Source organism: Dendrobates tinctorius, unplaced genomic scaffold (genome assembly GCF_039654945.1).
Source record: "Dendrobates tinctorius isolate UK_male_01 unplaced genomic scaffold, ASM3965494v1 ptg000086l, whole genome shotgun sequence".
NCBI classification, from domain to species: Eukaryota; Metazoa; Chordata; class Amphibia; order Anura; family Dendrobatidae; genus Dendrobates; species Dendrobates tinctorius.
This window is the reverse complement of record NW_027361754.1, coordinates 18,164,726-18,186,896: the sequence shown is the minus strand read 5'-3', so window position 1 is coordinate 18,186,896 and position 22,171 is coordinate 18,164,726. Positions and strand designations below refer to the sequence as shown.

The 22,171-nt window shown below is 44.8% G+C and overlaps 1 protein-coding gene across 4 annotated transcripts in view; it reads left to right on the top strand.

The window, feature by feature from the left end:
• Positions 1-22,171, top strand: part of LOC141097731 (carotenoid-cleaving dioxygenase, mitochondrial-like) — a 50,898-nt gene that overhangs the window by 20,487 nt on the left and 8,240 nt on the right. For all 4 annotated transcript variants that reach the window (XM_073585106.1, XM_073585105.1, XM_073585108.1 and 1 more), the window contains 3 exons: positions 543-710; positions 1,850-1,981; positions 2,917-3,099. In XM_073585106.1, coding sequence (XP_073441207.1) covers positions 543-710; positions 1,850-1,981; positions 2,917-3,099 — 483 coding nt within the window. The remainder of the gene's footprint in view (positions 1-542; positions 711-1,849; positions 1,982-2,916; positions 3,100-22,171) is intronic.

Genomic DNA, 22,171 nt, shown 5'->3' with positions numbered 1-22,171 from the left:
AGACAAGTGGATCCTTCTCAGCCAACATCATCTGTCAGGAAAGAGCCCCATACACATTAGATGGTCGGGCCTTTGGGGCAACTTTTATCTGCTGTGTATCCAGCACATGGGATATAGTGAGTTGAGTTGAGCGAATATTTCAAAATTCGGTTCCGATTATGATCGGCGGCGAATATTATTTTTGTAATATTCACCGAACAAAGCCAGACATCATTGGAGTCAATGGGAGTAGAAATGAACTAATATATTTGGAACCGATCATCAAACACAAATTCGGAACGAATAAGGTAACAATATGGCAAATTCAGAGTCGGAGACTGATTCCGAACATATTCGTTCAACTCTACTTGTGAAGGCGTTCATTGGGTGCGATCGATAGGATATAATAAAGTAGATGCACTAAAAGGATTTGTGTCACTATCAGCTCATGGTCTTCTACATTTAGTTCATGTCTGTCACCCTGCACTAGTAGTAACTACAGCTTTCTGATATAGTCATGTATGTACTTATGAGACTCGTTCTTTTGTTTCCTTTTCATCTAGCTGCACTCTGTGAAATTTCACACTCAGGCATTTGCCGTGTTTCATCAAATCAATGCATATGAAGATGAAGGCTGCATTGTGCTCGATCTCTGCTGTCAGGATGATGGAGCGGCTATGAAGATATTCAAGCTGCAAAATCTACACAAATCTGGGGAAGCTCTGAACGAGGTATTGTATTAGTGAGCGAGGGACCTTGCAATCTCACATCATTAAACATCGTCTATCAGTAATGTAGCACACACAAACTATATATAGATATCTAATATGTATACATATCTAAACTATGTGCATATATAAAAAATCTTATATATCCAAATATGTAAACGGTTTATAACAGACTACTGCCTTAGGGTGCTTTCACATGGTATTTTGTCCCATGTTCGCTGGTCCCGTCAGGGCTTACGTCTGAACCCCGCAAAATGGCATCCGGATGTATAAGTGCGGACAGAGTAAACGTGTGCTCAGCCATTCATCATTTTCGGGTGTGTACTCCTATAGGAGACGGATGCTCAGACATATTATACTCAAGCCTAAGTGTCCACCTGCAGAAGGTGTAAACTCCCGATAATGATGCACGACTGTGCGCACGTTCACTCTGTCGGCACCATTATAGTCAATGACCCAGTTGGTGCACACACCCAAATCCCGTTTTGTGGGGTTCGGACATATGCCTCGACGGGACCAATATTATTCTCTTCCTATTAAGTGGACATCTTCAGAACATTTTTTTTCTTATCCTAACTGCGTGTATTTAAGAGAAACAATTTCCAAAATTAATCCATTTCATTAAAAAGTTTTATCACAGTTTGGCTTTTACAAGCCCTTTTTTATCCTACATTTCTGGCTGCAGAAATTGTTAACTGAGATTCGGTCGATGAGCTCATTCTCAATTCTTGTGTGTTGTTTTTTTGAGCGCCTCTCATCAAAGTAATGAAAGCATCTAAAGTTTGGCTCAAGTAGGATATAGTCTGTGGTCATAAATCACAACCCTGTTCAGATAAAAGATTGATAAACTCCCCATCAAAACGAGCTCAGTGACAGATAGTCAACTCATTCAGCATTCAGCAAATGACAAGTGCAACTCAGAAGCTACAGAAGGCAAACGATGCAATTTTTTAAATTAAACCCAATTGCAAGGATTATTTTTAGACAAAAATATGCACAATTATGAAGTCTCACAACTAATATTATAAGTTTCCACATAAAGAAAGTCTCACTGATGGGATACGTTTTATGACCAGGGGTAGACATTCACTTCACATCTCTGCAGCTACATCCTTTGTTCTCGCTTTTCTTTACTTCATCAGGTCTACAATTCAGTTCCAAAGTCTTTACCTCTCCGGTTTGTGCTTCCTCTGAATACGAAGACGCCACATGATACAAACATCAATCCCCTCAGCTATAGCACGGCCACTGCTGAGAAAAGAGCTGATGGCAAGGTAAGTTCTACTTTTTACTTTGATGCATTTTTTTTATAAAGTTTTTTTTGTAGTTTACAACATTATTTGTTAAAAAATAAAATAAATAAAAAAACAGCACCTCCTTTGACCACAGATTGTGGATGGTATTGAAGCTAGTCACCATTTCGGTTACCAGTGTCTATTACTGTCTGCAACGCTAATGTCACATCAGCAGCGCTGCAGCCAATCACTGAGTGCAGCGTCTTGTGCCATCTACAGTAAGGGTATGTGCACACGTTGTGGCTTTGTCTGCGGATCCACAGCAGTTTTCCATGCGATGTACAGTATCATGTTATCCTATGGTAAACAAAAAACGTTGTGCACATGCTGCGGAAAAATCCGCGCGGAAACACAGCAGTTTATTTTCCGCAGCATGTAAATTTTTTGTGCAGATTCCACAGCGTTTTTACACCTATTCCATTCTAGGAATCCGCAGGTGTAAAAACGCAGGCGAAATCCGCAATAAATCCACTAGAAATCCGCAGTTATAACACAGGTCATTTTACCTGCAGATTCCGCGCGGAAAAATCCACACAGGAATCCGCAACGTGTGCACATACCCTTAAAGGGGAAGGTTTTGGAATAATTGCATTAAAGCAGGAAAGTTAAATACCAAAATAAGTTCTATTCTTCTGGTAAATGACTCAACTTTTCAGTGGTCCCATCTTGTACTCATGACATGCTGACCGCACGCACATAACAGCTGCAACCAATCACTAGTCAGCTACAGAAAGTACTACTATTATCACAGAGACCAGAGATTGACTGCAGCGGTGTGTAGTCATTTGTGATGAGTGAGCGTGCTCACATAAGGTGCTATCTGAGCACGCTCGGGTGTTATCTGCTGCTGGCGATATGTCTGAGTCTCCGTCTCCCGTCTGCTGTACACCTTACCTGTGTGCTGTGTTTTCTAGCTGTGGTGCTCACCTGAACAGCTGTATGATCGCACATTTGAGGACATCGGAAGCCTAGACTTTCCTGCCATTAATTATTCCCAGTACAACACTAAGAAGTATCGCTATTTCTATGGCCTTGGGTTCCAGCATATCATAGGAAGCTGCCTTGTGAAAGTGGATGTTAACACCAAGCAGTGTACGGTAAGTACAATTACAGCGATGTCCAGTATTCAGTGAGATCAGAGCAGTTGCAAAGCCCAAATACCATGTTTCCCCAAAAATAAGCCCAAGCATGATTATACAGGATTTTTGGAGTATGAAATAAAAACCCTACTCCAAAATTAAACCCTAGTTACAATCAGAGCCGGCGTTGGGGGGGTTTTGAACCCCTAACGTTTCTATTCTAAGGCTAAAACTACATAAAGACCTTTGGTGACATCATGACTGTGCGTCTCTTCATATGTACCCCCTGTAGGGATTCTACTTGCTCAGCTGCAGCGGGAGACAATCAGGAAGCAGGTTCCTTTAAAGTTCATGGTGTTTATTGCATCATAAACCCATAAAACAAAAGAGCACAAAAGAAATTGCCTTTAGCTCAGGCAAAATGCATAACAAATGCCCAGTCCTTTAGGCTCAGTCCTAGAGCCAAAACACAAACGGGAGACTTCCCCTTCCCACATACAACAACCTGTTTCAGGAGCAGTCTACGTTATATGGGTATAGCCACACCCACGAACCCAGCAGCTGACTGGTCACGTGACTCTGACCTCACCACACGTCCTTGCAATACATTAGCAATATAGTGATATTACTTAGGGCTTACATTACAGAGACAAGTCGTCTCTGAGACACATACCTCCCGTCAACTATGCAACCCTTAGCCATGCCACATACCTCCCCCCTCTGCCCTCTGCCTATAGCCGTGGGGCTTGGCACTTTCACCTACTAGACAAGGGATTTTTGAGAGGGTATCGGCATTACCATGTAGCTTCCCGGCTCTATGCTCTACATGGAAGTTGAAGTCTTGTAGGGCTAAGAACCAGTGGGTAACCCTAGCATTCTTACCCTTTGTTTCCCTCGTCCATCTGAGTGGGGCATGTTCGGATATTAACCTAAACTTCCGTTTCACCAGGTAGTACCGTAAGGTATCCACTGGCCATTTTATGGCCAAACACTCCTTCTCTACAACTGAGTAATTTCTTTCACAAGAAGACAACTTGCTACTCAGGTAAAGAACAGGATGCTCCTCCCCACGTATCTCCTGGGAAAGGACTGCACCTACCCCGACATCTGAGGCATCTGTCTGAAGGATAAATTCATGTTTAAAGTCCGGGGCCACCAGAACGGGTTGCTTACACAGAGCCCCTTTCACCTCTTGGAAGGCTGACTCTGCCTCTTCGGACCATCTGACAATTACTGACTTCGTCCCCTTTAGAAGATCAGTTAGAGGCGCTGCCATCATGGCGAAGTTTGGGATGAACCTTCTGCAATATCCCACGATCCCCAGGAAGGATTTATCTTGCTTTTTGGACAGAGGTCTCGGCCATGTTTGAATTGCCTTCACTTTATTGATTTGGGGTTTGATCTCGCCACGCCCCACTACATATCCCAGGTACTTGGTTTCCTCTTTGCCCAAGGCACACTTCTTTGGGTTTATCATAAACCCCGCCTCACTTAGAGCATCATACACTGCTTGGACCTTTTCCAGGTGAGTCTCCCAGTCCGGGGTAAAGATGACAATATCATACAGGTACGCGGCAGCGTATAGCTTATGAGGCGCAAGAATTCTATCCATAGCCCTCTCGAAGGTCGCCGGAGCACCCTGCAGGCCAAACGGCATCCGGACATACTGGAAGCACCCGTCTGGTGTAGAAAATGCAGTCTTCTCCTTGGCTTCCTGTGCCATGGAGAAGATATCCCTTTGTCAAATCCAAGGTGGATATGTACCTGGCAGGTCCAAGTCTCTCGATGAGCTCATCAACGCGTGGCATGGGATATGTGTCGAACTTGGAGACCTCATTCAGCTTCTGGGAATCGTTGCAGAACCTCCATTCACCATCAGGTTTTGGGACCAGGACAATCGGGCTCGACCAGCCGCTCTTGGATTCCTCAATGACCCCGAGCTTCAACATACGCTGCACCTCCTTGAAGATTACTTCTACGGGCCTCAGGCATTCGATAAGGCTTCACTTTCACCTGCACATGTGGCTCGGTCAGAACTTCGTGCTCGACGACCTTCATGCATTCTGGCAATTCTGAAAACAGGTCCCGGTTTCTCTGGAGTAACTCCCGGCACTGCTGTTTCTGGGCCTTCGATAGCATTTCCGCTATGGTAACCGCTCCAACCTCACCTTCTAGGTTGCCCAGTAAACACAGAGTTACCACTGGCTCTCTATCTTGCCACGGCTTGAGGAGGTTGACATGGTAAGCCTGGTATGGTTTCCGTCTTCCGGGTTGGTGAATTTTATAATTTACCTCACCAAGCTTCTCCACCACCTCATATGGCCCTTGCCCCTTCGCCAAGAACTTACTCTCCACTGTCAGAATTAGCACAAGAACTCGGTCTCCCGGACTGAACTGCCTCTCTCTTGCTGACCGGTTGTAGACCCTGGCCTGAGCCTCTTGTGCCTGGTGGAGATGTTCTTTAACAATGGGCATCACCTTCGCAATCCTCTGCTGCAACAGTGCCACACGCTCAATGACGCTTCTGTGGGGCGTGACTTCGGCTTCCCAGGTTTCCTTGGCTATATCTAGGAGACCTCGCGAATGTCGGCCATACAAAAGCTCGAAGGGCGAGAACCCCGTGGAAGCCTGGGGAACTTCACGGATAGAAAATAGCAGATACGGTAAGAGACAAGAGACAATCCCAGTCTCTACCATCTTTCTCTATGGCTTTTCTTAGCATGCTCTTCAGTGTTTTGTTAAATCTCTCAACAAGGCCATCTGACTGTGGATGGTACACTGAAGTCCTCAACTGGGAGATCTGCAGAACCTTGCACAACTCCCTCATCACCTTGCTCATGAATGGTGTTCCCTGGTCGGTCAGGATCTCCTTCGGCAAACCAGTCCGGGAAAACACATGGACCAGCTCGCGGGTTATACTCTTTGCGGAGGAGCTTCTCAGGGGAATTGTCTCAGGATAGCGTGTGGCATAGTCCAGGATGACTAATATATACTAATGGCCCCAGGCTGATTTAACTAAGGGACCAACCAAGTCCATGGCAATTCTCTCAAATGACACCTCAATAATGGGCAATGGCACAAAGGGGTTCCGGAAGTGAGATGTGGGGGCAGTTAACTGACATGTCGGGCAGGACCTGCAATAGTTTCGTATCTCCCGGTGACATCCAGGCCAATAGAACCTCTGCACAACCCGTTCCTGCGTTTTTTCCACCCCCAGGTGTCCCCCCAAGATGTGTGAATGGGCCATGTTCAACACTTTCCGTCTATAGGGGCCTGGTACTATTAACTGTTCTACCAACTCCTCCCTTATTTTCGTGACCCTGTATAACAACTCCCCACTCATCATAAAATAGGGAAACCTTGTGTACACTCCCAGCTCTTGTGCAACCCCATTAATGACGGTGACATTGTTGTAGGCTTCTGTTAGTGTTGGTTCCCTATGTTGGGTAGTCCCAAAATTCTCACTGGCCACCCCTAACTCTGGAATGTCAGATACAGGGGACCCTTCCTCCTCATCCCCAACAAGGACACATAAAGGAAACCCGTCTACCTCTGGTGGTGGCGATACCTTATTAGGGTTCATTGGTTCTCTGCTCTTGCTAGCAATCTCAGAACCCTTACCCCACAGATCCAAAAACAGACAGAAATCCCGGCCTATAATTATGGGATGCAACAAGTCCTGAACGACGCCAACTTCATGGGACTCGGTGCCATGCGCCGTTTCAATGTTCACCCTGGCCATAGGGTAGTCTTTTGCATCGCCATGTATGCACCGAACGCCAACCTTTTTACCCGGGAGTAGGTTGAGAGGAAAACTGGCCCGTACAAGGGTCACTGTTGTGAGTCATTTTCCCCTTCGTCACTGAGGTCTGGTGAACTCCCTATTCTGGTAAAGGAAGGTAATGAGCCTGATTATCAGGCATCTGAGCCTAATGATGATGACTGGCTGAGTGGAGTCACGGACTGGATATAAGGCTGCCGACGCCCTTCTGCCCTGCGGGTGATTTCTCTGTGGACTTCTAGGAGACCAGTCTGATTCCTGCTCCTCGAAAGCTAAGTTTTCTGCTTTGCCTGTTAGCTTTTGTGTTTTGTTTTTGTTTGCCTTGCTTTTCTGGATTCTGCCATTCCCTGCTGGGGTGAGCTGAATCTCCTTTTGCCGGTTGCTCTGTCTTCAGAATATTCCTGAGTACTGACATAGCCTTTTTGAAGCCTAGCGTCTTCAGGGCCTTTTTCACTGTGAGTTTGTTGGCTCTTATTTTCATAGGGTTTTTCACGGAATGCAGACAGCAGCCTTCCTGTCCTTTCCTAGCTAGTTAGCTTGGGCCCCGTCTTTGCTCAGTCTATCTTTCTGTCTGTGTTAGTGTTTTTTCATCTTGCTTCACCGTCATTATATGTTGGGGGCTGCCTGTTGCTTTGGGGTCTGCTCTGGGGCAGTTTAGATTTCCCTTTCTGTCTTTAGGCTATATAGTCCTCCGGCTGTTATCGAGGGGTCTAGGGCATCGTAGGAACCCCCCACGGCTACTGCTAGTTGTGTTGATAGGTTCAGGGGTCTGCAATCCGATAGCTGCCAATTTCTCTGGTTTTCTGGACTTAGCTAGCATTTCTGTTTTTGCCTCCTACGGTGACTCATTCATAACAGAATCACCCGCCCTACCGCAGATCCTAGGGTACTCAATAGCAGGAAAGAATTGTGTTTAAAAAAAAAAAAAAGAGTGTGTATATTCTTTCCTCTATATCTCTGAGGCCGTAGGGGGAATTTTTTTTTCTCTCAATGGAGATAAAGCAATTGTCTGATCATGTGGAGCAGCTCGCTGCGGAAGTGCGGGGAATTTCCGCCTACCTTGCTCGTTCGCATGCTGTTGAACCAAAGATCCCTACACCTGATGTATTTTTTGGGGATCGATCTAAATTTTTGAGTTTCAAAAATAATTGTAAATTATTTCTTGCCCTGAAGCCTAACTCATCAGGGAGCTCCGCGCAGCAGGTTAAAATTGTCATCTCTTTGCTGCGTGGCGATCCCCAGGATTGGGCGTTTTCTTTGAAACCAGATGATCCTATTCTGACTAATGTGAACGCATTCTTTCAAGCCTTGGGGTTGTTGTATGACGAACCTAATGCTATTGATCAGGCTGAAAAGACCCTGTTGGCATTGAACCAGGGTCGAGATTCTGCAGAGTTGTACTGTCAAAAGTTCCGAAAGTGGGCGGTCCTTACTACCTGGAATGATAATGCCTTGGCTGCTCTCTTTCGGAAGGGTTTGTCAGAAGCCGTAAAAGATACTATGGTGGGATTTCCTGTTCCCTCTGGTCTGGACGATTCTATGTCATTAGCCATTCAGGTTGATCGGCGTTTACGTGAACGCAGGATTGCACGAGAGGTGTTGCCACCGGTTGTACAGACGTCTGAACCTATGCAATGTGATAGAGTTTTGTCTAGGGCGCAACGTCAGGAGTTCAGAAGGCGTAATAAGCTGTGTTTTTTCTGTGGAGATGCCTCGCATATTATTTCTGTTTGTCCTAAACGAGAGAAACACTTTGCACACACGTTTTCTGTTGGTTGTGTTCAACCTAAGTTTCTTCTGGCAATTACTCTGATCTGCTCCCTGTCCACATTTTCCGCCAAGGCTTTTGTGGATTCAGGAGCAGCGCTAAACCTAATGGACTTGGATTTTGCTAAACGTTGTGGATTTCCGAGGACACCTCTGCAGACGCCTATCCCTTTGAGGGGGATTGATGCTACCCCTTTGGCGAAAAATAAACCTCAGTTCTGGACCCAGGTGGTCATGCGGGTCGCCCCAGACCATCAAGAAAATTGCAGATTTTTGGTGTTGCATGGTCTGCATGATGCCGTTGTTCTGGGGTTTCCCTGGTTGCAAATTCATAATCCAGTTTTGGATTGGAAATCTGTGTCTGTGGTGAGTTGGGGTTGTCGGTGTGCCTTTAGTGAGGCTCCGGTTTTTTCCACCTCTCCTCAGTCGCATGATGTTCCTGACTATTTGGCGGACTTTTATGATGTATTTAGTGAGAATGAGTCTGCATCTTTGCCTCCTCATAGGAGTTATGACTGTGCAATTGAACTGAGCCCGGGGTGTAAATTTCCCAAGGGTCGGCTCTTCAATTTATCTGTACCCGAGCACGAGGCTATGCGATCCTATATTAAGGAGGCGTTGGAGAAGGGTCATATTAGACCATCCTCTTCACCCTTAGGTGCCGTTTTTTTTTTTGTGGCCAAAAAGGATGGTTCTTTAAGGCCTTGTATTGATTATCGTGCCCTCAACAAAATTACTATTAAATATCAGTATCCGTTACCCCTGATTTCAGATCTATTCTCTAGAGTTAGAGGTGCTTGCTGGTTTACCAAGCTTGACCTCAGGGGGGCGTATAACCTTATCCGCATTAAGCAGGGGGATGAATGGAAGACGGCGTTTAATACTCCAGAGGGACATTTTGAGTACCTGGTGATGCCTTTTGGGCTCACTAATGCCCCTTCTGTCTTCCAGTGCTTCATGAACGATATTTTCCGAGACTTTGTCGATAAATTTTTGATTATCTATCTGGATGATATTTTGATCTTCTCCAAGGATTGGGATTCTCATGTGGAACATATTCGGACTGTGTTCCGGATCTTGAGGGAGAATTCCCTGTATGTCAAAGGATCGAAATGCCTTTTTGGAGTACAGAGGATTTCATTTTTGGAATTTATTTTGTCTCCGTCAACTATTGAAATGGACTCGGCCAAGGTACAGGCCATTTATGATTGGGTTCAGCCCACTTCTTTGAAGGCCCTCCAGAAGTTTTTGGGTTTTGCTAATTTTTATCGGAAATTTATAGCAAAATTTTCTAGTATTGCCAAGCCATTGACTGATCTGACTAAGAAGGGTGCTGATGTGTTGAATTGGTCTCCGGAGGCTGTTGCTTCCTTTCAGGAGCTGAAGCGAAGATTTACCTCCGCCCGGTTTTGCGGCAACCTGATGTCTCACTCCCGTTCCAGGTAGAGGTGGATGCTTCTGAGATTGGTGCAGGAGCTGTTTTGTCCCAAAAGGATCCTGTAACATCTAAAATGAATCCCTGTGCTTTCTTTTCCCGAAAGTTCTCTCCATCTGAACGTAACTATGATGTGGGGAATCGGGAACTGTTGGCCATGAAATGGGCATTTGAGGAGTGGAGACATTGGTTGGAGGGAGCTAAACATCAAGTTGTGGTCCTCACTGACCACAAGAATTTGATTTACCTAGAGTCGGCTAAACGCTTGAACCCTAGACAGGCTAGGTGGGCCTTGTTTTTTACACGTTTTGATTTTGTGGTCTCTTTTCTTCCTGGAACTAAGAATGTCAAGGCAGACGCCCTTTCTAGGAGCTTCTTTGCTGATTCTCCTGTGGTGACCAAGCCTGCTACCATCTTAGGCGAAGGGGTAGTTCTTTCTGCCATCTCGCCCGATTTGAGACTTGCTCTGCAAGAGTTCCAGGAGGACAAACCTGAGCGTTGTCCCAGTGGAAAGTTGTATGATCCTGACCAGTGGAAGAAGAGAGTGATGTCTGAAGTTCATTGCTCTGCATTGGCTGGTCATCCAGGTATTTTTGGTACTAGAGATCTGGTGAGTCGCTCTTTTTGGTGGCCCACCTTGTCTTATGATGTCAGGAATTTTGTGCAGTCCTGTGGGACTTGCTCCCGGTCTAAATCTTGTTCTCACTCTAGTGGGTTGTTGATGCCTTTGCCGGTCCCCAGGAGGCCATGGACCCATATTTCAATGGATTTCATCTCTGATATGCTGGTCTCTCAAAGAATGACTGTTATTTGGGTGATTTGTGATAGGTTCTCTAAGATGGTTCATCTTGTACCACTCCCTAAGTTGCCGTCTTCCTCTGAGTTGGTGCCCCTGTTTTTGCAACAGGTGGTTCGCTTGCACGGGATTCCTGAGAACATTGTATCTGACAGAGGAGTTCAGTTTGTGTCTAGATTTTGGAGGACTTTCTGTTCCAAGCTGGGAATTCAGTTGTCCTTCTCCTCTGTTTTTCACCCTCAGACCAATGGGCAGACAGAGAGAACAAACCAGACCTTGGAGTCGTATTTGAGATGTTTTATTTCCGCTGATCAGGATGATTGGGTTTCATTTTTGCCCTTGGCCGAATTTGCTTTAAATAATAGAGCTAGTTCTGACACTTTGATGTCACCTTTTTTTTGTAACTTTGGGTTTCATCCTCGATTTTCTTCAGGGCAGGTGGAGCCTTCTGCCTGCCCAGGTGTTGACACTGTGGTGGAGAGAATGCACCAGATCTGGGACCAAGTGGTGGATAAGTTCTCTCTCTCCCAGGAAAAGGCCCAGCGGTTTTCCAATCGACATAGGACTATTGGTCCCCAGTTTAAGATTGGTGATATGGTGTGGTTATCATCAAAAATTATTGCTATGAAGGTGGCTTCTCCTAAGTTTAAGCCTAGATTTATTGGACCTTACAAGATTTTGGAGATTATTAATCCGGTCTCTTTTCGGTTGGCTCTTCCTGTCACATTTAAGATCCATAATGTGTTCCATAAGTCCTTGTTGAAGAGGTTTGTTGAACCAGTTGTTCCTGGGGTGGCACCTCCGGACCCTGTATTGGTTGAAGGTAAAATGGAATATGAGGTAGAGAAAATACTGTATTCCCGTCTGGCTAGACGGAGACTCCAGTATTTGGTTAAGTGGAAGGGTTATGGTCAGGAGGATAATTCCTGGGTCTCTGCCTCTGATATTCATGCCAAAAGATTGGTGCGTGCCTTTCATCGGGCTCACCCTGATCGCCCTGGTGGCGTGGTTGAGGGTTCGGTGACCCCTCCTCAAGGGGGAGGTACTGTTGTGAGTTCATTTTCCCCTTCGTCACTGAGGTCTGGTGAACTCCCTATTCTGGTAAAGGAAGGTAATGAGCCTGATTATCAGACACCTGAGCCTAATGATGATGACTGGCTGAGTGGAGTCACGGACTGGATATAAGGCTGCCGACGCCTTTCTGCCCTGCGGGTGATTTCTCTGTGGACTTCTAGGAGACCAGTCTGATTCCTGCTCCTCTAAAGCTAAGTTTTCTGCTTTGCCTGTTAGCTTTTGTGTTTTGTTTTTGTTTGCCTTGCTTTTCTGGATTCTGCCATTCCCTACTGGGGTGAGCTGAATCTCCTTTTGCCGGTTGCTCTGTCTTCAGAATATTCCTGAGTACTGATATAGCCTTTTTGAAGCCTAGCGTCTTCAGGGCCTTTTTCACTGTCAGTTTGTTGGCTCTTATTTTCATAGGGTTTTTCATGGATTGCAGACAGTAGCCTTCCTGTCCTTTCCTATCTAGTTAGCTTGGGCCCCGTCTTTGCTCAATCTATCTTTCTGTCTGTGTTAGTGTTTTTTCTTCTTGCTTCACCGTCATTATATGTTGGGGGCTGCCTATTGCTTTGTGGTCTGCTCTGGGGCAGTTTAGATTTCCCTTTCTGTCTTTAGGCTATATATTCCTCCGGCTGTTATCGAGGGGTCTAGGGCATCGTAGGAACCCCCCACGGCTACTGCTAGTTGTGTTGATAGGTTCAGGGGTCTGCAATCCGATAGCTGCCAACTTCTCTGGTTTTCTGGACTTAGCTAGCATTTCTGTTTTTGCCTCCTACGGTGACTGATTCATAACAGGTCACCAAGCTCCTGGAGTCTAGCAGAGCCATTACTGCTCGACCGTTCACCTTTACGGGACACGCTTATGGCCCCTCGTTAGATGGCGAGTTCACACTGCAAGTATGAACTAAGGCGTCCCATGCTGCAGTCCATCTGCTCAGTGGTCTGGGGACAACAGGCAGCTATATGTCCTGGCCCGTGGCACTTCCAGCAAATATCACCAGTGGGGACCTTGGATGCTCCACCCCTTTTTGGGACTCTGCCCCCTGTTGGAACCCCCAATACGAAATGGGCTGCTTCCCCAAGGAGCTTTCCATCCCCTGGTATCTCTCGACCAGTTCATTGGCATTCTGGGGATCACCCTGGGCAACCCAAGTCTGTAGGGGTCTCGGCAGGGAATGAACAAACCGATCCATCACCACTCGCTCTATCATCTGTGCAGGGGAAGACGACTCTGGCTGCAGCCATTTCTGGACCAGGTGCAACAGGTCGAACACTTTGGAGTGTGGCGGTTTGTCCCAGTGATAGGCCCAGCGGTGAACTCGCTGTGCCCTGATAGTCATTGTCACCCCCAAACGTTGCAAGAATTTCCGCTTTTAGTTTGGGATACTCCTTGGAGTCTTGTACAGTCAAGTCATAGTACGCCTTCTGGGGCTCCCCCGTCAAGTATGGGGCCAGTACCTCTGCCCACTGCTCTGGCTGAAGTTTTTCCCTCTCAGCCACCCTCTCAAATACCGTCAGGAAGGCCTCAACATCATCCTCAGGGGTCATTTTCTGTAATGCGTCTTACCGCCTTCCCGACGTGGGTGGCATCAGCCAGACCTGGGGTTGGGGCGCTCGTCCTGCCCTCCTGGATGGCGGATGCCAGAAATAGCATCTGCTGCCATTGCTCCTGCTGGCTCTGCTGGAACTGCTGCCGTTGCTCTTGCTGGCTCTGCTGTAACAACAGCCTGTTGGTCTCCTGTTGCTGTGACTGGGACTGGACCAGGTGTTTCAGCAGGTCCTCCATTATTTCAGGTGCCTCGCTGAAAACTTGACCCAGGACATGCAGCAACTGTCTCAAGTCTCTGCTGGGAAATGCTGCCCGCACGTCTAGCTCCAATTGTAGGGATTCTACTCGCTCAGTTGCAGCGGGAGACAATCATAAAACAAAAGAGCACAAAAGAAATAGCCTTTAGCTCAGGCAAAATGCATAACAAATGCTCAGTCCTTTAGGCTCAGTCCAGGAGCCAGAACACACACTGTGTTTCAGGAGCAGTCTACGTTATATGGGTATAGCCCCACCCATGAACCCAGCAGCTGACTGGTCACGTGACTGTGACCTCATCACACATCCTTGCAATACATTAGCAATATAGTGATATTACTTAGGGCTTACATTACAGAGACAAGTCGTCTCTGAGACACATACTTCCCAATACCTCCCATCAACTATGCAACCCTTAGCCATGCCACACCCTTTAATTGATTGTGGGGCTGTTTTGGCAGGGAATTATTGTACAGTTGTGGCCAAAAGTATTGACACCCCTGGAATTCTGTCAGATAATACTCAGTTTCTTCCTGAAAATGATTGCAAACACAAATTCTTTGGTATTATTATCTTCATTTAATTTGTCTTAAATGAAAAAACACAAAAGAGAATGAAGCAAAAAGCAAAACATTGATCATTTCTCACAAAACTCCAAAAAAGGGCCAGACAAAAGTATTGGCACCCACAACCTAATACTTGGTTGCACAACCTTTAGCCAAAATAACTGCGACCAACCGCTTCCGGTAACCATCAATGAGTTTCTTACAATGCTCTGCTGGAATTTTAGACCATTCTTCTTTGGCAAACTGCTCCAGGTCCCTGATATTTGAAGGGTGCCTTCTCCAAACTGCCATTTTTAGATCTCTCCACAGGTGTTCTATGGGATTCAGGTCTGGACTCATTGCTGGCCACCTTAGAAGTCTCCAGTGCTTTCTCTCAAACCATTTTCTAGTGCTTTTTGAAGTGTGTTTTGGGTCATTGTCCTGCTGGAAGACCCATGACCTCTGAGGGAGACCCAGCTTTCTCACACTGGGCCCTACATTATGCTGCAAAATTTGTTGGTAGTCTTCAGACTTCATAATGCCATGCACACGGTCAAGCAGTCCAGTGCCAGAGGCAGCAAAGCAACCCCAAAACATCAGGGAACCTCCGCCATTTTTGACTGTAGGGACCGTGTTCTTTTCTTTGAATGCCTCTTTTTTTCTCCTGTAAACTCTATGTTGATGCCTTTGCCCAAAAAGCTCTACTTTTGTCTCATCTGACCAGAGAACATTCTTCCAAAACGTTTTAGGCTTTTTCAGGTAAGTTTTGGCAAACTCCAGCCTGACTTTTTTATGTCTCGGGGTAAGAAGTGTGGTCTTCCTGGGTCTCCTACCATACAGTCCCTTTTCATTCAGATGCCGATGGATAGTATGAGTTGACACTGTTGTACCCTCGGACTGCAGGGCAGCTTGAACTTGTTTGGATGTTAGTCGAGGTTCTTTATCCAACATCCGCACAATCTTGCGTTGAAATCTCTTGTCAATTTTTCTTTTCCGTCCACATCTAGGGAGGTTAGCCACAGTGCCATGGGCTTTAACCCGGGCCCGTATGACCGTGGACGGGATAGTACGTCTACCGCGGTCAGCAGCGCCCACGTGGTGAGCGCCGCTGATCGCGGCCGGGTGTCAGCTGATTATCACAGCTGACACCCGGCACAATGTGTCAGGGGCGGTCACGGACCGCCCCCGACATGTTAACCCCTTGCACACCGCGATCAAACATAATCGCGGTGTACCGGGAGTTAAAGGGAAGCATCGGCAGGGAGGGGGCTCCCTCCGTGCTTCCCTGAGCCCCCCACGGCAGCGCAATGGGCAGCGCTGCTGCGGGGGGCTCTTTCCCTACAGGACCCCGGATCCACGATGGCGACGGGGGCCTTCGGGGGCCTGCAGGAAGCTGGCTTCCTCAGTGCCTGCAAAGCGCAGGCATGAGGAAGCCTTCGGCACTGCCTGTGACAGATCGCTGATCTGTCACAGTGATCTGTGATGTGGCAGATCAGCGATCTGTCACAGGACAGTGATGTCCCACCTGGGACTATGTAATAAAGTAAAAAAAAAATTAAAAAAAAGTGTAAAAATAATTTTTAAAAAATCGCCAAATAAATTAGTAAAAAAAAATTCATTTTTTGAAAATAAAATAAAAAAAAACAATAAAAGTACACATATTAGGTATCGCCGCGTCCGTAACGACCCGCCCTATAAAACTGTCCCATTAGTTAACCCCTTTAGCGAACCCCTTAAAAAATAAAAATAAAAAACGAAGCAAAAAATAATGATTTATTATCATACCGCCAAACAAAAAGTGTAATAACGTGCGATCAAAAAGACGCATATAAATATCCATGGTACCGCTGAAAACGTCATCTTGTCCCGCAAAAAACGAGCCACCACACAGCATCATCAGCGAAAAAATAAAAAAGTTATAGCTCTCAGAATAAAGCGATACAAAAATAATTATTTTTTATATAAAATAGTTTTCATTGCATAAAACCGACAAAACATAAAAAAAGACCTAAATGAGGTATCGCTGTAACCGTACTGACCCGAAGAATAAAACCGCTTTATCAATTTTACCGCACGCGGAACGGTGTAAACGCACTCCCCCAAAAGAAATTCATGAAACGCTGGTTTTTGTTCATTCTGCGTCCCAAAAATCGGAATAAAAAGCGATCAAAAAATGTCACATGCCCGAAAATGGTACCGATAAAAACATCAACTCGTCCCGCAAAAAATAAGACCTCACATGACTCGGTGGGTCAAAATACGGAAAAATTATAGCTCTCAATATGTGGTGATGCAAAAACTATTTTTACAATAAAAAGCGTCTTTTAGCGTGCGACAGCTGCCAAACATAAAAACCGCCATAAATAGTAAATCAAACCCCCCGTTATCACCCCCTTAGTTAGGGAAAAATAATAAAATAAAAAAATGTATTTATTTCCATTTCTCCATTAGGGTTAGGGTTAGACTAGGGTTAGGGCTAGGGTTAGGGTTAGGGCTAGGGTTAGGGCTAGGGTTAGGGCTGAGATTAGGGTTAGGGGTGTGTTGGGGTTCGGGTTGGAGTTAGAATTGGGGGTTTCCACTGTTTGGGCACATCAGGGGCTCTCCAAATGCAACATTGCGTCTGATCTCAATTCCAGCCAATTCTGAGTTGAAAAAGTCATATGGTGCTCCTTCCCTTCCAAGCTCTGCCATGCACCCAAACAGTGTTTTACCCCCACATGTAGGGTATCAGCCTACTCAGGACAAATTGCAAAACAATTTTTGGGGTCCAATTTCTCCTGTTACCCTTAGGAAAATAAAAAATTGGGGGCAAAAATATCATTTTTGTGGAAAAAAATGATTTTTTTATTTTCACGTCCGAGCGTTATAAACTTCTGTGAAGCACTTGGGGGTTCAAAGTGCTCACCACACATCTAGATAAGTTCTGTGGGGGGGTCTAGTGTCCAAAATGGGGTCACTTGTGGGGAGTTTCAATAGTTTAGGTACATCAGGGGCTCTCCAAACGCACATGACACCCGCAGACCATTCCATCAAAGTCTGCATTCCAAAACGTCACTGCTTCCATTCCGAGCCCCGACGTGTGTCCATACAGTAGTTTTCTCCCACATATGGGGTGTCAGCTTACTCATGACAAATTGGACAACAACTTTTGGGGTCCAATTTCTCCTGTTACCCTTGGGAAAATGAAAAAATTGGGGACTAATTGATCATGTTTGTGGAAAAAATACGATTTTTTTATTTTCATGCCCGGGCATTATAAACTTCTGTGAAGCCCTTGGGGGTTCAAAGTGCTCACCACACATCTAGATAAGTTCCTTAGGGGTTCTCGTTTCCAAAATGGGGTCATTTGTGGGGTGTTTCCACTGTTTAGGTACATTAGGGGCTCTCCAAAGGCAACATGACACCCGCAGACCATTCCATCAAAGTCTGCATTCCAAAACGTTACTACTTCCCTTCCGAGCCCTGACGTGTGTCCATACAGTAGTTTTCTCCCACATATGGGGTGTCAGCGTACTCAGGACAAATTGGACAACAACTTTTGGGGTCCAATTTATCCTGTTACCCTTGGGAAAATGAAAAAATTGGGGACTAATTGATCATGTTTGTGGAAAAAATACGATTTTTTTATTTTCATGCCCTGGCATTATAAACTTCTGTGAAGCCCTTGGGGGTTCAAAGTGCTCACCTCACATCTAGATAAGTTCCTTAAGGGGTCTAGTTTTCAAAATGGGGTCATTTGTGGGGGGTTTCCACTGTTTAGGTACATTAGGGGCTCTCCAAAGGCAACATGACACCCACAGACCATTCCATCAATGTCTGCATTCCAAAACGTCACTACTTCCCTTCCGAGCCCCGACGTGTGCCCATACAGTAGTTTTCTCCCACATATGGGGTATCAGCATACTCAGGACAAATTGGACAACAACTTTTGGGGTCCAATTTCTCCTGTTACCCTTGGGAAAATAAAAAAAATGGTGACTAAAAGATCATGTTTGTGGAAAAAATACGAATTTTTTATTTTCACGCCCGGGCGTTATAAACTTCTGTGAAGCACTGGGGGGGTTCAAAGTGCTCACCACACATCTAGATAAGTTCCTTGGGGGGTCTAGTTTACAAAATGGTGTCATTTGTGGGGGGTTTCCACTGTTTAGGTACATCAGGGGTTTTCCAATCGCAACATGGTGTCCGATCTCAATTCCAGCCAAAAACGTCAAATGGCGCTGCTTCCCTTCCGAGCTCTGCCATGCGCCCAAATAGTGGTTTACCTCCACATGTGGGGTATCAGCGTACTCAGGACAAATTGCACAATAACTTTTAGGGTGCTGTTACCCTTGGAAAAATAAGAATTGAGGGTGAAAAGATCATTTTTGTGGAAAAAATATGGTTTTTTAATTGTACGGCTTTATGTTATAAACTTCTGTGAAGCCCTTGGGGGTTCAAAGTTCTCACCACACATCTAGATAAGTTCCTTAGGGGGTCTAGTTTCCAAAATGGTGTCATTTGTGGGGGGTTTCCACTGTTTAGGTACATCAGGGGTTTTCCAATCGCGACATGATGTCCGATCTCAATTCCAGCCAAAAACGTCAAATGGCGCTGCTTCCCTTCCGAGCTCTGCCATGCGCCCAAATAGTAGTTTACCCCCACATGTGGGGTATCAGCGTATTCAGGACAAATTGCACAATAACTTTTAGGGTGCTGTTACCCTTGGAAAAATAAGAATTGAGGGTGAAAAGATCATTTTTGTGGAAAAAATATGATTTTTTAATTGTACGGCTTTATGTTATAAACTTCTGTGAAGCCCTTGGGGGTTCAAAGTTCTCACCACACATCTAGATAAGTTCCTTAGGGGGTCTAGTTTAAAAAATGGTGTCATTTGTGGGGGGTTTCCACTGTTTTGGTACATCAGGGGTTTTCCAATCGCGACATGATGTCCGATCTCAATTCCAGCCAAAAACGTCAAATGGCACTGCTTCCCTTCCGAGCTCTGCCATGCGCCCAAATAGTGGTTTACCCCCACATGTGGGGTATCAGCATACTCAGGACAAATTGCACAATAACTTTTAGGGTCCTGTTACCTTTGGGAAAATAAAAATTGGGGTGAAAAGATCATTTTTGTGGAAAAAATATGATTTTTTAATTGTACCGCTGTACGTTATAAACTTCTGTAAAGCCCTTGTGGATTCAAAGTTCTCACCACATATCTAGATAAGTTCCTTGGGGGGTCTAGTTTCCAAAATGGGGTCACTTGTAGGGGGTTTCCACTGTTTAGGTACATCAGGGACTCTCCAAACGTGACATGGCGTCCGATCTGAATTCCAGCCAATTTTGCATTGAAAAAGTCAAACGGCGCTCCTTCCATTCTGAGCTCTGCCATGCGCCGAAACAGTCGTTCCCCCCCACAAATCAGGTATCAGCGTACTCAGGACAAATTGCACAATAACTTTTACAGTCCAATTTCTCCTGTTACCCTTGGTAAAATAAAAAAAATTGAACCTGAAATATTTTTTTTGTGAAAAAAAGTTAGATGTTCATTTCTTTTTAAATATTCAAAAAAATTCCTGTGACGCACCTAATGGGTTAATAAACTTCTTGAATGTGGTTTTGAGCACCTTAAGGGGTGCAGTTTTTAGAATGGTGTCACTTTTGGGTATTTTCTATCATATAGACCCCTCAAAGTGGCTTCAAATGTGATGTGGTCCTAAAAATAAAATGGTGTTGTAAAAATGAGAAATCGCTGGTCAACTTTTAACCCTTATAACTTCCTAACAAAAAAAAATTTTGGTTCCAAAATTGTGCTGATGTAAAGTAAACATGTGGGAAATGTTAGTTATCAAGTTTTTTGTGTGCCATATCTCTGTGATTTAAGGGCATAAAAATTCAAAGTTGGAAAATTGCAAAATTTTCAAAATTTTTGCCAAATTTCCATTTTTTTCACAAATAAACGCAAGTTATTTGAATGAAATTTTACCACTAACATGAAGTACAATATGTCACGAGAAAACAATGTCAGAATCACCGGGATCCATGGAAGCGTTCCAGAGTTATGACATCATAAAGGTACAGTGGTCAGAATTGTAAAAATTGGCCCGGTCATGAACGTGCAAACCACCCTTGGGGGTGAAGGGGTTAAACTTCTTGATGACACTGCGCACGGTAGACACAGGAACATTCAGGTCTTTGGAGACGGGCTTGTAGCCTTGAGATTGCTCATGCTTCCTCACAATTTGGTTTCTCAAGTCCTCAGACAGTTCTTTGGTCTTCTTTCTTTTCTCCATGCTCAATGTGGTACACACAATGACACAGGACAGAGGTTGAGTCAACTTTAATCCATGTCAACTGGCTGCAAGTGTGATTTAGTTATTGCCAACACCTGTTAGGTGCCACAGGTAAGTTACAGGTGCTGTTAATTACACAAATTAGAGAAGCATCACATGATTTTTCGAACAGTGCCAATACTTTTGTCCACCCTCTTTTTTATGTTTGGTGTGGAATTATATCCAATTTGGCTTTAGGACAATTCTTTTTGTATTTTTTCATTTAAGACAAATTAAATGAAGATAATAATACCAAAGAATTTGTGTTTGCAATCATTTTCAGGAAGAAACTGAATATTATCTGACAGAATTGCAGGGGTGTCAATACTTTTGGCCACAACTGTAACTCTGCCAGTCCATCTTTGCACTATTTAAAGCACTTAGTGACCTTCTTTGAATTGTTATATGCCTTTCGACTGGGATTGTGTCTAGCATTATACACTGTATTTTTCTATTTAGGTTTTGCTACATCTAGCAAATAATTATTTCAGTACTTTACTGTCTTTAGAAAAGCTGCCAAAAAATTGTTATTTGTATTGAATGTGATACTTTCCTTGGGTCTGTGGGGCTAAAACCCATGCCTTTTTTCTGGGCATTTGGTTTTTAATGGATTTTTTGTGTGTTTTCTGCTTTTGCCAAATAAAATTTGCATTTTGTACTATACATTTTATAATTTTTTCAGGTTGATCACCATTATAGCATGTCTTTTCTCTTTGTTGTATCCTGTGATCATGATGTGTCACGCACAGTGTGGGAAAATTAAGTGCAATACAAAGGGATGAGGGGTAAGAAGCCCAAACGCTGGGGAATGTGGGAATGGAAACTCCTAGGCAAATCTAATAGCACCCTGCCTCCCCTCCCGTCCCTATATTGGTTCCACACCAATCGCCAAGCAGGAAACCTAAACCCTGTATATCCCTAGAGATAGACCCTGAAAAGGGAAGAGAGGATGAGCACTGGTCACTCCCCACTGTACACTAAAGCAAGACTAAAGACAAACAAGCGGGGAGAAACTTAACTTGAGCAGACTCCAGAGCGGTAACACAAAATATCCTCCAAGAGCACCAGAGAGGAAAAAATCTGACTGCTATAGCTCCAAGCCTTCACAAGGGAAAATGTGAATATCACCGGCGACTCCCTGAGGCATACTGAGAGTCTATAAACACCCTGGTCCAGATGTGTCAATTAGAGCCAGTGGGAGGTTGGCACTGGGTCCAAGAGTCAGAAGGATTAAGAAGGCATCCATAATGCCAAACACAGAGACCTTCTGCAGCCAGATGTAGAGTGATTGCCTGTGGCATCTGACACACCTGTGACATGATGTCTCACCAAAGGTTTTTCAACTGAGCCTAGAAGAACTGAAGATGAGATAGGTTGGTATGTATACCTTATGTATAGTGTGTATATATACACATGTGTATGTACAGTGTTGGCCAAAAGTATTGACACCCCTGCAATACTGTCAGATAATGCTCAGTTTCTTCCTGAAAATGATTGCAAACACAAATTCTTTGGTATTATTATCTTCATTTAATTTGTCTTAAATGAAAAAACACAAAAGAGAATGAAGCAAAAAGCAAAACATTGATCAT